Genomic DNA, 15,741 nt, shown 5'->3' with positions numbered 1-15,741 from the left:
TGCTGAGACCCCATGTGCCAGGAGTGAGGAGCCATGCCCAGCCCCGTGGGACAGCAGCCACCACTGCAGGCTTACTTTCCAACCCCCACATTCCTGCAGCTTCTCCTGCACCTCAGTTTTAGGGTTGTGGTGCCAGGTGGAGGGTGTGTGTGTGTGTGTGTGTATATATATATATATATATATATATAATGGTGGGTTGCAAAAAAAGACAATACAGTTGGTGGGTCACTTTAGTTAAAAAAGTTAGGGAACCACTGGATTAGAGTCTCAAAAACTAATGTTGGGTTCAAATATTTATTCTTAAAAGAATGTAATGAATTAATTTTAAATGAATTCTTTTCTGTTTACTGCAGAGATTTGTTCTGAAAGGGGTAATTTTAGCTAATTTGGGTAAAGTATCTCTTAAATGATATGTTTATATATGTGGTGGGGACAGTGGGAACAAGTAGGACCATTTCTGATGAAAACTTTCTGATGAAAACTTTCTTATAACAGTACAGATTACTAGATTTTGGAAGTTACAGATTAATATTACTTTTCTCAGCAGTTTTAACTGTAATAGTGCTTGCAAAGGTAGATGCTATCAACAATTTGTAGCCAATAATGCTGAATAAAATAAAATTCAGTCAGACAAATTAACTTTAAATTTAAGAACATTCTTACCTCCCCATTTTCTACAACAGCCATTGAGCACATCTGTCCACAAGCTATATTAACAGCTATCTTATTTTGTAGGCAGCTGGTAACTCTTCGAGGAATTGGCTGATTAGCTGTTGAACCAGATCCAACCTGTCCTGAATTATTATAACCCCATGCATATACCTGTTATAGAAGAGTCATTAACAGAATAAGACTGTAATATATTACTTTAACCAAATGTCCAAGAGATATAGAAGTTATATAAACTGCACATATTAAAAAATACATTCTAAACATATGTGGATTACAGGACTGCAGCAATTCTTTTCTATGCATCTAGGAAAGACACAGAAATGGTTGTTTCCTTTTTTATTTTCTTCCAGAAATCTGACAACTCCTTTCAACTCTAATTTCTAATGCTCGACTAGTTAAAAAAACAAGAAGAAATAATATAAAAGATTATGCATCCTGTGGGGTATACTTGTGATTCTTTGACTACAGAGTTACTGAAAGAAAACAAAATAGGACAAGTAACTGAACACCAACAATATCTCAGAGTGTAACAGAACAATACTTTGTACCTCAATGGGTTTAGATATTTAACTGTGGTGATCCTTCCACATATGCACAGAGTTTAATTTACTGCCAAATTTAATGGTGTGAACAAATTTTTCACAGCAAGGCATAGTGGGAGAGGTCATAGATATTTTTAGCCATCCTTTGCAATACCAAGTGCTGTTCCTTCATTAGGATCAGCCATCCCATAAACAACTTCCTGCAATTGTGGGTGGACAAACATCAGATCTTCCAATTATTATTAAATATTTATATCACAGCAGCACCTAGAGGACAGCCACGCCAGGTCCCATTGTGCTAGGCATTGTATGTTTTTCTCTTTCCAGCATCCTATATAAATTCCATACAAAGGAAAATGCAGTTTATGCAGATTTATGCTAACTCTTCTCACCTCTCCATCAGATGTTAACACCATGGAATGGTGAGAGCCACAGGCGACTTCAATTACTTTCTTGTTTACCAAGTTAGTAGAGACTTGACAGGGAACTAAACCATGATTTGTTGTACCATTGCCCAGTTGACTATAAGCATTATGGCCCCATGTGTACACTTCTCCTTCTATAATAAAAGTGTGAAAAATCAATTTTAAAACATCTACTTATCTAATAACTATGCATCACAAGATGATAGAAAATGAAAAGTCAAGTTCAACAACGGTGCACACTTCCATATGCCCCCTACGCTATTAGTCCTGTGTACAAGAATGCTATTTTTTCCCCAATGTTCAATAAATGTCTAAAAGGGTAATACCAAGAGAATCACATTAAAAGAAAGTGATAGGAGATAGTGTGGTCCAGAAGAGAGGACATAGGAATGGGAGTCAGATGAGACCTGAATTCTATTCCTGGCTCTGCCACTTCTGGCCCTGGTCAAGTAATTTGTCTCTGTGCCTTGGTTTGCTCATCAAAACCGGAATAATGATACTTTCGATTCTTTGTAAAGTACTTTGAATTCCTCAGATGAAAAGCACTATACTGTGCTAAATACTGTCATTATTTATTAATAAATAATATCAATAATATATTATTAATTATTAGTAGTATTATTATCATTATTGAAATATACCATCTCCACTTTGTATCCTTGAAAAGTATATTTTCAAGCATTTTAGGAGCCACAGCATCCTATCAGGAAGGTTAAACAATGTTTGATGTACCACTTCATCAGGTATCTATTGGGATATGAACTACAGAATAATTATTAATCCTTCCACAGAATCTATACCTTTGCATTTTCCCTAATACTATATCAGTCTAAGAAGCAGGATTGTCCATTTCACTCTCACAACTCAGGTCTCTCACAAATAATTGGGCCAACTGAAGAAGGCACACATTTTAAAAATACAATATTCTCACCACACATTACCTGCAGTAGTAACAACAACATGAGGACCACTTCCATAGCTCAGACAGGCTATCTTTTTGCCACATAAAGTATCTAATCTCTGTGGTTCAATAGTGCTCTGAATGTCGCCTGTTCCCAAACAGCCACTGCAGTTGGTGCCAAGCACAAACACCTGTTATAAAATTTTATTGTTAATGTAGCACGTTCTTTATTACTACTGTAACATTTACCATTTCAATTAAAATAATCAATCCTAAACTTTCTTTATTCAATAATTAATGTATGATACTTCTCCAGGGTCTATCATCATAATTCCGGCTTCACTGCTCATCTATCTTGAATTAATAATGAATCAAATATTTACCAAATAATATTGCACTAATATACACTTTCTCTGATAATTACCTCATCATTTTCAGTTGCATACAACACTTCATTACCAGCACTGCCAAATACACAGGCTTGACGAATTAACTTCAGTTCTTCTTGAGAGCAGAGAGCAAAAATTGGCCATTTTCCAACATCCAACATCTTCAGGGCTGATAAGAAAGCGGCATGTATCACCTGCTGAGATTAAAAAGTGATATGAGATATTTAGAAAAAAGGAAAATGTTCAACCTTTTACAATGAAAGAGCTAAATCTAAAGAAAAATAAAGCAGTAGATAAGAAAGGGTATTACTTTCTTCCCCAACCACAAAAATAATGTCTTATTTCAAAAGTAAGTTCTGGACAGACAGTGATTAAAAAAACAACTCTACACATCATGATAAAGAACAAAACAAAAAATTAGAGAAAGCACCAAATAATGTGTAGACATACTGAGACAATCAGTTCTGTCTCTAGTTTTCCAAAATTTATATTTCAGAAATTAAATTCCCTTGCTTCCAAGAGGGAACAAGAAGCTATTTTTATGGACTTAGCTTGTGCAGCTTAAGTTCAATGTTCTGTTTCTTTGACTATGACAAACATAATTAATAGTTTTCCCTTTCAATATGTTATGCATGGTTGAACTGTATTACCTATGACTAATTTAGGCCCTTATTCCACAAACATTTAGATTCTGATCCAAAGCCCACTGAAATCAATGGAAAAACATTCACTGATTTCAATGGGCTTTGGTGCCTAAGTCTTTTACTTCAGTGGGACTACACCTGGTAGTAGGAGTTTGCAGGATCTAGCTGTCTTTCCAATGTCTGTACAGCACTAAGAACAATGTTTGTGTTAACAGCCACTATTCAGTTAGGGTATGTCTACACTACGGAATAAGGTCGAATTTATAGAAGTCGGTTTTTTAGAAATCGGTTTTATATATTCGAGTGTGTGTGTCCCCACAGAAAATGCTCTAAGTGCATTAACTCGGCGGAGCGCTTCCACAGTACCGAGGCTAGAGTCGACTTCCGGAGCGTTGCACTGTGGGTAGCTATCCCACAGTTCCCGCAGTCTCCGCTGCCCATTGGAATTCTGGGTTGAGATCCCAATGCCTGATGGGGCTAAAACACTGTCGCGGGTGGTTCTGGGTACATACCGTCAGGCCCCCCTTCCCTCCCTCCCTCCCTCCGTGAAAGCAAGGGCAGACAATCGTTTCGCGCCTTTTTTCCTGAGTTACCTGTGCAGACGCCATACCACCGCAAGCATGGAGCCCGCTCAGGTAACCGTCACCGTATGTCTCCTGGGTGCTGGCAGACGCGGTACGGCATTGCTACACAGTAGCAGCAACCCATTGCCTTCTGGCAGCAGACGGTGCAATACGACTGGTAGCCGTCATCGTCGTGTCCGAAGTGCTCCTGGCCACGTCGGCTGGGAGCGCCTGGGCAGACATGGGCGCAGGGACTAAATTTGGAGTGACTTGACCAGGTCATTCTCTTTAGTCCTGCAGTCAGTCCTATTGAACCGTCTTATGGTGAGCAGGCAGGCGATACGGATTGCTAGCAGTCGCACTGTACCATCTTCTGCCGGGCAGGCAAGAGATGAGGATGGCTAGCAGTCGTACTGTACCATCTTCTGCCGGGCAGCCATGAGATGTGGATGGCATGCAGTCCTTCTGCACCGTCTACTGCCAGCCAAAGATGTAAAAGATAGATGGAGTGGATCAAAACAAGAAATAGACCAGATTTGTTTTGTACTCATTAGCTTCCCCACCTCCTCTGTCTAGGGGACTCATTCCTCTAGGTCACACTGTAGTCACAGAGAAGGTGCAGCGAGGTAAATCTAGCCATGTATCAATCAGAGGCCAGGCTAACCTCCTTGTTCCAATCAGAAAAATAACTTAGGTGCACTATTTCTTATTGGAACCCTCCGTGAAGTCCTGCCTGAAATACTCCTTGATGTAAAGCCACCCCCTTTGTTGATTTTAGCTCCCTGAAGCCAACCCTGTAAGCCGTGTCCTCAGTTGCCCCTCCCTGCGTCAGAGCAACGGCAAACAATCGTGCATCTGAGTTGAGAGTGCTGTCCAGAGTGGTCACAATGGAGCACTCTGGGATAGCTCCCGGAGGCCAATACCGTCGAATTGTGTCCACAGTACCCCAAATTCGAGCCGGCAAGGCCGATTTAAGCGCTAATCCACTTGTCAGGGGTGGAGTAACGATTTTAAGAGCGCTTTAAGTCGAAATAAAGGGCTTCATCGTGTGGACGGGTGCAGGTTTACACCGATTTAACACTGCTAAATTCGACCTAAAGCTCTAGTGTAGACCAGGGCTTAGACACTTAAGAATATGTCTAACTAGAGGCATGACACTAGCCCAACTGTAGTCAATGCAGCTACTCATGATGAAAGCTAAGCACATGCTTAAGTGCCTTGCTAAATGAAGGTCTAAATAATGGTCATAAACCCTTGAAAAACTCCATTAAAGTGAGACTATATGCAGTATATGCCACTGATTTGGGGAATTCACCCATGGCTTGTGGCCCCTTTGTGCCAGCTCAACAAGTGCATAGGAGCCATAAAGGGTTTCCCCCGCCCCTCTCCATAAGGAATACCCATGCACAGTAGGCCCTGTGCAGGAGCCAGAGAACCAACTTTACACCCTCCACACACATAGGAGACTATCACCTGCTGAGGCTCTGCGGGTATTCTGCGTGGATGGGGGAGTTACTGTGGTGATCCTACACCTCGGCAATTCTATACCAGCGCAATGGCCCCAACAGGCTACTGCATCAAGGACAGAAGTTAGTCTTTTGGGCTGCCCTATCCTGTGATGGAGGACGAATCAGCCGCCAAACAGATCTCTAAATGAAAACCAGGGTGGATAAAAATCAATGATTGTTAAAAAAAAAAAAAAAAAAAAAAGAGGTTTTTTCCTCAAAAAGCATTTTATCAAAAAAATCCGATCTAAAGATAGTTTTAATTAAGATACATTTTAGCTCAAAGATATCTCATCATGGAATAGGGATTATAAATTCTAATTCTGTAGTAAGAGACAATATATTCATGTTTAAGAAAAGTTTTGTAAATGAGTTCAAATAGTTCATGAATTAGGGACCCAATCTTATGGGCTTCCTAGGGCTTCTGTATAGATTATTTAGGTTAATCTTTCTATCTACCCAATGGGACTCAGTGCTCAGTCTAGAAGATACGATCAGAGATGCTGAGTTTTGCAGTTCTCAAACTGTGGATTTGTGTCTACAGAAATAACATGCTTGTTAACAAAAAAAATTGGTTTTAATAAATAATGTATAGAGATGAGAAATAACAGACCTCAACCCTATTGTCCCTCTGCAAATTTGTGTACACAGAGTGAATCCCTTACCTCTCTCTAAAAGTGCAAAGTTTCAAAAAGTTCAATGAATAGAAAGAAGATTGTTGGGGGCGGAATAGATCTGGACAAGGAGAAGAAGTCTGGAGATAAATGTAAGAAGGGAGGGACAGGCAGTGGAAACAAAAGTGAAATGGTTTGAGCAGCATATTCCAGAACTCTTGAGGTCTTTCTGAGTGTAACCTTCATTAATTTGAGATCTACCATACCATTCTCTCACTAGAAGGGAAAACCTACAATGGCAGCAGGCCATAAAAGAGATCCAGTTTGGGAATAAGAACCATTCAAGAAATATATGTTTGCTGATGATGTTTTAAAGAAAATCACACCAGTGAACTGGTGGAAGTCACTTAAGCACTTGGATTCAGAGACTGTTGAAGTGATAATCTCACTTTTAACAGCAGTAGCTTCTTCTGCCAGGGTAGAAAGAATATTTTCTTCCTTTGAACTAATTCATTCCAAACTGAGAAATCATTTGGGACCTGAAAAAGCAAGAAAGCTTCTTTTTCTTTTCCAGATTATGAAGAAACAGGAAAATGAAGGTGAAGATGACTAAATTAGCTGCAGAAGCCAATATTTTAAGTTTCTCATGTTAACCTCTCTGACACAGTCGATTTAATTTTTGGTTTTTTAAAAAATATATTTCATTCAACTATTTTAAAAACAACTTTAACAGAAACAAACCTGATTTTAAAAAACTTGAATGTTTAACTAAATTCAAAAATTCATATGGTTGTTTTGTTAAAATATTATATGTTTGATGTTGAAGAAAAAAATCCAGAATACACAACGTTGTTGGTTTAGTTCAATAAAACAATTTACAGGTCTGTCTGGTGATATTCTCCTCCTAATACAGCATGGTAAGAAAATCCTCCAAATATTAATGATTAACCTATTGAGCTAGAGATAGTTCACCTCCCAATGATTTCATAAATATCTGCTTCAATTAACTTTGGTAAATGAAATAACCAATCATTCATTTTCTGATATAGCTGTAAAACTAATCTGAAAAGTTTTCAAAATAAATCACTTTAAAAATATATAGTGTGTACCTTCTAAAAATGAAACCTACATCTATCTCTGAGTTGTGAAGAATATGTATTAAGGTTATAACAACCAACAAGAATGCACTTTTATGTAGAAATTTATGATTAAATCGAGTCTTTCTGACTGGTGATTTAAATCATGATTTAAATCCACCCTGATGAAAGCAAACTATTTATTTATTTCAAATTCTTAGCTATTGATATCACTGCAATATTTGTAAAGACCTAGTTTTTCAGTTTAGTCTAATCTGGATGTTAGTTACAATTTGTGGCAAACAATAAAACCTTAAGTAATAGCCTAGCCCGATTAAATAAATAGCAAAAAAAAAAAAAAAAAAGTGAGGATTTCACCCCTGGTTTCTTATTTTTATGTATTCGTTTTTAAAGGACAGAATTTAAATAGATCTGATTTTAAGCCAACAATTCTAAAATAGTCAAACAAACTGTTTTAAAGTAATATGTACTTCATACAAATTAGTCCATCAGAGAGATTAAAATAGCAGTCAGTCCTTTATTAAGGGGGGGTAGGGATGGGAAAGGATTTAATAATAGGTATTTAAAAAAAAACACAATTACTACTAAATATTCATTTTTAACAAGCATTTCAAAACTATTCATCATATAACTCCCCCATCATTTACTTGAAGATATTAAAAACTTTTAAAAAATTCATAATCCCCATTATATTACTAAATCTTTTGATAAAAAAGAAAACCTCCTTTAAAAGTCTACCCAAGAACACCCTTGCACTTGAAAAATATCCACATTTATTTTCAGGCATCTGAAATAAACAAAGTCTTCATTATCTTCCTCCTTTGTGGTTTTAGATGTATCTGTTTCAATACTGCTTCAGATCACCAAATATATAATCTTTGTGAATTTATCTATCATTTAGACTTCCATATGTAAGTCTAAAAATGTCTTCTGAATAAGGATAAAATCCTCCCATTTAGCACAAGCCAATTACCTCATAACAAGTTTGCAAGTTTAAACAACCTAAACAAACAACTCTCCACCAAGACTTCTCTACTGAAATAGTGTCTGAGCCTCAATCAAAATTCCTTCAATTTGTATGTTATCAGTGACTATTTATCACCAAAGATTGTAGAATTCAAAGTTTTAATAAAATTTTGCATCAAATAGAGTACAGTTTGTTTCTCCAAAGTTACACTGATCCTAAAACAAAGACAATAAACTTTGCAATTATGGGTCCTGAAGACCTGCGTAACGATCAAGATAACTCTGTTGTACTCATTTGCTCTTAACTGCCAGCTGCAGTGAAAAGCCTTGGAGAGGCAGCCCAGGCTGGGCCCATCAGCCTGGTCACAGTCTGGTCAATGTATCTGCCCCATCAAGGGCAGATTGCAGAGACATTTTAGCCACCAAGCAGTGCTCTATAAAACTACCCAAAATTCATCCCGGAAAGCCTCGGGGAACTGCTCCTGATCGTGATCTTCATCTGTACAGGAGGTGTGTATCTTTCTACCCAAAAGATCAAAGCACTTCAAGTCCTTTGGGGAGAACTTGAACCTGTCCTGATGGACTCTGTCATTCAATGCCATGATCACCAAGGAATTCGGGGCTGGATGGGAATAGAACCCCTCGAATCTTTGTAGAGGCACAAAACAACACTTCAAGTGCTTGGCCACCAGTGGTCCTAAGACCAGCAAACCTCAAAGTGCCCTCACAGGCTCAAGGAGCGCCTCATTAACTGGAAAGCCACTCTCCCCGGGGCAAAGGGCTGGAGAATGTCCACAAGTTTATGGGTATTCTTCTGCAGAAACTCCGCCTGAATTCCAAGGGACAAGGTCACATGACATAAATGGTCCTGTTAGGCCTTGAACTCCTCCAGGATGGAAGGAAAGGATGAACCAGGCAACACTGCATTGTCTGGGGACAAGGCAGAGTCTCTTGATGGGAAACCTCCAACAGCTCTGCAGGAAGAGGAACTGTGGGCATCTGGACTTGCAGCTGATCTGCAACCACCAATGCCACAGAAGCTGGTGATCTTGTTTTAGATTTGGATGACAAGCAAGTCCTGTGGGAGCAAGGAGCTTCCCACTAAGCCCAAGGGGGCCACTGGTATGGGTAAGGCATTGGCGGCCAGTAGGCGTCACACCAGGGGCCTCCATCCTGACCTTGGGGGTGCATGCCATCCCTGGTAGCTGTATTGGTCTACTGATGGCCTTCACACTTCCTCCAGTGAAGTGGAATGGGAGGACGAGGATCCTGACTCTGAAGCAGAGATGTGCTGGGATCTCGTGGACATAGGAGGAGCAACTCTAGAGGGAGCCAACAGGCAGTCCGACTCGTCCGTGGCCCAGAATGAGGTTGGAATTGGCTCTCCCATGGTAGTTGGCACCAATGGTGCCGAAGGCAAGATCAGTCCCAATGCAAACAGTACCAGAGCACCCGCAAGCCTTGACGTTGAGGGCGGTGACAACCTCCATGGAACCATTCCCAGCATCGGTGCCAAGGAACGGCCCAGTACTAAAGAACCTTGTACCGTCTCCGATACCATGTCCATACCAACCCCTGCAAGGGGTGCTTCCTGGTGCTGTGCAAAAGGGCTCAAGAGTTCAGCTGCATGCTCTAACTGGGGGGCCATTGCGGGCACCAACCTCACAAATTTTGGACCAGCAGTGAGGACAGAACCGAAAAGCAGAGCAAGGTCACCGCAGCCTGTTACTACAACATTACTGACACTGTCACTACTGGCATTATTCCCATTGGCACCAGACTCAACAGACACTCAGAGGCTGGAACCAGAGTCCATGGTACAGGGTGTCTGCCCTCACTACCCTCTACCTAGGGAGGGTCGAAGACACCCATGCCATCTTGTGCACCAGAGATGGCACCAGAAGAGTCACTCCAGGAGTTGGAGCACTCACAATCAATCATATGTGGCCTCTTCTTTGGTACTGATGGCGGAGAACAACTCCTGCACTTCTTTGGAAAGGCCCGTGCCCCAGAACGGGAAGCAGCAGCACTTTCCAAGCCTGATGAGAATCTGCAGCCTAAGGAGGTCCTCAGTACTGGGTCAGGCCTCATGGCCTGTTCAGGCAGGTGCTGCTTTGGGCAAAGGTCCTGTGTCACCTGAGTCCTCTTTCTGAACGACCTAAAGATCGAACAGCAGCACTCTTTAAACTTGGCTTTTGCCAAGACAGAGCAAACACCACATGTGGGGGTCACTGTTGGGAATCGCTAATTCACACAAAGTGCAATGCTTGCATCCCAGTAAGGGCATCACTGGGGAGAACTACTGTTACCACTGTGCTATAGTCTAGAACTTTTACTCTAACACTACTGACTATTACCTAGGTACAATAATACTAGGCTTAAAAGATAAATTGTAAGATTGTGACGCAACAACCACAGAGAGCTCCAACTACAGCCAACAGGCAGTGAGAAGGAACTGAGGGGACTCGAGGCAGCACCGCCTCATATAGCCCAGGGAGGGGCAACAGGCATGAGGCACAAGCACTGCCCCTCTATGGGTACTGCTAGGCAAAAGTCTCCACCTCTGGCATGTGCACACACCTACTTGGAATACATGTCTGCATCTACTCAAAGAAGAACTGATTAAAAGCCTTATTTATTTTTCAATGCACCTTACCTAAAGACATTCACTGAACAGTAAGTCAAAATAATATTGAATGCATCTGTAAATAAACACAGTGGCTAAATGCCTTCTTCAGTGCTCTGAACTCCTTGTTTGGTACTGTTTAACATTTGATTATGAACACAAAACCAATGAAATGTTTGTCTAATTAGGTCAGAAAGTAATACTTCAATGTTGATATTTGATTGATGTGCAGTTTTTGAGTTTTCTTTCTTTTTAAAAATATCACAGACTCTTAAAGTGACTGCTTTTCACAATGTCACAGACTGTACTCCAAGCTGCATTTGCTGATGTGATGTAACCTGAAGTTCTAAAGGACAGCCACGGTTTATCTCCATCTGCACAAATTTCCTGGCTTTCACGAAAACAGACACTGGTTTCTTAAAGATTTAGAGTCTGTGTTTCAGTTCTCTCCTATCTGCCCAGCTGATGGGTCAGAACAAATAACGGTGTGGTTTTCTCTTCAGTAACATCCCTAGTCTAGAGGCACTCAGAGATACCCTTATATAAAATGTAATGAAAATTACAGCATTTCTTTAACATTACTTACAAACTAAAATCATACATTGTAGGAAACAATGAAAAAAAATTACCACCAAAACTGCCTAATACAAATATTGTTATATTAAGATCCTTGTAAAATATAAAAATAGAGATGCTTTAATACAATTTACTAACACCCATGAATTAATTAGAAATCTGTCTTAGGAATTAACAGATGTGTTCGACCCAGTAAGGGACTGAGATGATATTTGTGGCTCCCTTATTTTCAAAATTCATCTCCTTAACTTCCATACTCCACGTCCAATTTTCTCCAAAAAGTCTGAAAGGTTTTATGAACCCCTGGCCTGACAATCTAATAACTCCATATAAGACAATCCACTCTTTTAGCATTTTGTGTTTTTATGATAGTGTGTAATGGTCCTTCTCAAGTATTCAGGTAGAAGAGGTTAGTTACCTTGTACAGTAAACTGGAGTTCTTTGAGATGCGTGTCCTTACGGGTGCTCCACTTCAGGTGCACGTGTGCCCCATCCACCTTTGATGGGAGATTTTTGGTAGCAGTGCCCATTTGGCCCATGTATGCATCCTACACATCCGTGTGTCCCATAGTGGGGATATACAGGGCTGCACAGATGAACCGGCCTTAGTTTCTTCTCTACCTAAAAGTCCCGCAAAGAAAACTCCAAAGCAGAGGAGAAGGAGGGCAGGTAGTAGAGCATCCATAGGAACACACAACTCAAAGAACTCCAATTCCTGCACAAGATGAGTATACTCTCCTCCTTCAATTATTGTTCCTATGGGTGTTCCACTTCAAGTTATTTCAGAGCAGTACTTTCATCAGGATGGGGGAGCTTCAGAGCTGAGTCTAATACTGAAGACAAAATTGCATTGCTCAGAGCAGCATCTGATCTAGAAAAATGAACCACCACATAATGTTTGGAAAAGGTATGCATCGAAGTCCAGGTCGTAGCCTTGCAAATCTCAAGAACAGGAACATGTTTAAATAACACCACTGATGTAGACAGATATCTCATAGAATGAGCTATCACCCTAGGATGAGGTTAAATATGAGGATACATCCTGAGATCCACCTCCAGATACTCTGGGTGAAGACTATGGACGCCTTGGATCTGTTCCCAATCAAAACAAATAGTCTGGGAGACTTTCCACATAGGAGAGTTTTATCTGGACAGAATCAAACTAATGTCCAAAGTGTTGAAGGCAGCACCTTCCTTAAACTGGTGTGGGTTTGGGAAAATAACTTGGGAGATGGATGACTTGGTGGATGTGAAATTCAGAAGTCACTTTAGAAAGGAACTTAGGATGTAGTCATAGTCAAACTTTGTCCCTGAAGAATAGTGTAAAAGGAGTACAGGCAATCCTCAGACTTATGAAACAACTGGTTCCTGAATATTGCGTCTAAAGTCAAAAACATCGTAACTCAAATTTCCCATGGGAACAATGTCACATCAAGCATCGTAAAGTCAAAACCGACATCGTAAAATCAAAACACAATGAGAATTTATAAACATCATAAGTGCCGTTCGTCATAACTCAAACGTCATAAAGTCGAGGACTGCCTGTATCTGCCGTTAAAGCCCCCGACTCTTCTAGAGGGAAGAGATGGCCACCAAAATGGTCATTTTCATGGACAGGTGAAGAAGGGAACAAGTGGCCATTGGCTCAGAGGAGGTTTCATAAGACAAAATTAAGTATCAAGTTTAGATCCTTTACAGGAGTGGGCTACCTAATCTAAGAAAAAAGGTTTCTCAGTCCCTTGGATGAGCATACACTGAGAATCCCTCAACAGAGGAATGGAATGCCTTTACAGCCACCAGTGAACCCTAATGGAACTCATAGATAATCCTGACTTTTATCATTCCAATAGTCAAGGTTGGCAGAGAGGGAAGAATTAATGGGTGAAAATTGTTGTCGGACACACCAGTGTTGAAATCTCTTCCATTCTGAAGGTAAGTACTTTGTGTAGACGTTTTTCTGTGGTTTAATAACACCTGTGGTACCTCTGCTGAATAGAAAGAGTCTATTCCTGAGAATCATTGAGCAGCCAAGCCTTGAGATGAAGAACTCCCAGATTGGAATGGAGAGTCTGACCAGAGATCTGAGAGAGCAGGTGGGGAATAGACAGAAGAGTCAACAGTGGAGAGACAGCAAAGCGAATCAGGTAAGGGTACCAGACCCTCTGGGCCATGTTGGAACCACTAATGTGGTCTTGGCTTTATCTTGCTTGATCTTGTTTATCAATTTGAGGATGAAATATGTTGGAGGAAACACATACAAAAGACCCTTAATTCATGGAACAAAGAAGGCATCTCAAGTGAATGGAGGCTCAACCTCTGCTCAAGTGGAATTGTTTGCACTTCCTGTTGTTGATGGTGACAACGAAACCCACAAAAGCCCCGAGGTCAGTAATATGTGACTAAGAATCTGAGAGTCCAACCCCCATTTGTAATCTTGGGAGAAGTGCTTGCTGAGATTGTCATCCATGGTGTTTCATACACCTGGAAAGTAAGTGGCTGAAATGAGGGTATGATTGGCTACACACCAGTTCCATAGCTTTATTGCTTTGGCACAAAAGAAAAAAGAATCTTCCCCCACTCCCTTGACAGGGGATGGAGAACATGCAGGCTATGTTGTCTGTCATGACCTTCACAGATTTGCCCCCGATTAATAGGAGGAAGTGAACACAAGCATTCCTGACTGCCCGCAGCTCCAAAAAATTGATGTGTAAAAAAGCTTCTTGGACCATTTGCCCTGAATGGTGTGTCCCCCTAAGTGCAACCCCCTCTCCAGTCCAAAAGAGATACATCCAATGTTATGGTGATGATTGGGTAAGGTTAGATGATCAGAAGTATAAAACAAGCCCCTCACACAAAACAAAACATATAAAAAGTATAAAAGTAAATAACTGCACTAAACTAAACTTAAAGGCAGAAGCTAAATTCTGAAGGATAGAAACAGGCATGCTAAATGTTCCATCCCAGGCCAAAGTGGTGAGAAGGAACTGGGGGATGGGGAGGTTGCCCAAGCAGCTCTATATATCTTGGGTACAGAGCATGTGGTTGTGTAGAGCACATGCGCAGGCTGTACGAGCACTGCTACCAAAATCTCCAATCAAAGACGCATGGGTCACATGCACACCTGACATTGAGCACCCATAGGTACACTACTTGAAGAAGATGATATTAATGGAAGAACTGCCTCTGACTGCCCACCTACTGTGCTGTTGCGGAGTCTAAAGACCAAAATTGCAAGCAAGTCCAAACACTAAGGGAGATTTTATCTTTGTGAATGTAGCTTTCATATTCACTGCTCCACAACCAGTGCAGGCTTGGATCATTCAACACTTCTTCAAACCATCTGATCTTAACAACCTGTACAGAAACTGGCTAGCCCAGTTTTCTTTCTAGGATAGTTAATTTTAAAAAGTCACTATGATGCTCCCGAACTTGAATTAAGTGTTTTATTCAGTTCTACATTCCCAGGATGAAAAAATGGCTGGAGGAAAGTTATCACATCACTGTAGAATAATTAATTCCTACAGATGCGTGTTGCCAAAACACTAGGCCAGAATGAATTAGTGTGGAGCTGCATGATAAATTAAATTAAAGTGATTCTGTAGACAAGGGGAACAAGTCAAACTACCTAATAAAAATATACTGCTCCTCTGTTTAACGTTCTCTTGAATCAGATGAGAACATTAACACTTGTGAGAGAAATGCTGCTTATCTAAATTCTTGGTCTTGTGATACTCTCATAACCTTTATTAAAGCACAACTATAATGCAGCCAACTAAACTTCTTTAGTTTCAAGTAATGTACCATGACGTGCACAATACAAACTCATATTCTGTTGTGATGCTCAACTCTGACCTTGCCAGTGACTCCATGGGAAACAGGAGATTCAGGCTCCATATGGACTCGATCCTGTACCACAGGCCTGCACAGAAATAATTTTGGTTAAAATCAAGATGCCATATTCCTCGTGACTGTATCTTACGGAATTTTCTCCATTTTAAAGTGTTTTAATTCAACTAAAATGTGTGTGTTGAGAAGGAGATCAAGGACAGGACAAACTTCTTGGCATTTGGTCTGTAAAATTACAAAGAGGGACTCTGGCCTGCTGCTCTCCCACCGAAAAGGCAGGTTTTCAAAACTGACTGAAATTAAGATAACCTTCCAATAAGTTGAGTTGAATATTCTCAGGCTAGTTTTTAGCCTAATGGTGATTTGGGTGGGGGG

The 15,741-nt window shown here is 40.5% G+C and overlaps 1 protein-coding gene across 50 annotated transcripts in view; it reads right to left on the bottom strand.

The window, feature by feature from the left end:
- LOC102937587 (RCC1 and BTB domain-containing protein 2) overlaps positions 1 to 15,741 on the bottom strand; it is a 93,723-nt gene that overhangs the window by 66,377 nt on the left and 11,605 nt on the right. For 34 of the 50 annotated variants that reach the window (XR_006283653.1, XR_006283685.1, XR_006283662.1 and 31 more), the window contains 5 exons: positions 15,373 to 15,439; positions 2,965 to 3,126; positions 2,581 to 2,731; positions 1,607 to 1,773; positions 664 to 822 (listed from right to left, as the gene is read on the bottom strand). Coding sequence is in view for 8 of the 50 variants with exons in the window: in XM_037893851.2 (XP_037749779.1) it covers positions 664 to 822; positions 1,607 to 1,773; positions 2,581 to 2,731; positions 2,965 to 3,126; positions 15,373 to 15,414 (681 nt within the window). In the remaining 42 variants the exon portion in view is untranslated. Of the gene's footprint in view, positions 1 to 663; positions 823 to 1,606; positions 1,774 to 2,580; positions 2,732 to 2,964; positions 3,127 to 5,609; positions 5,781 to 15,372; positions 15,440 to 15,741 lie in introns of those variants that run through there. The other 16 variants (XR_006283699.1, XR_006283695.1, XR_006283701.1 and 13 more) reach the window with 4 other exon arrangements.

Source organism: Chelonia mydas, chromosome 1 (genome assembly GCF_015237465.2).
Source record: "Chelonia mydas isolate rCheMyd1 chromosome 1, rCheMyd1.pri.v2, whole genome shotgun sequence".
Classification (NCBI taxonomy): Eukaryota; Metazoa; Chordata; order Testudines; family Cheloniidae; genus Chelonia; species Chelonia mydas.
This window is presented reverse-complemented; position numbering and strand designations above follow the sequence as displayed.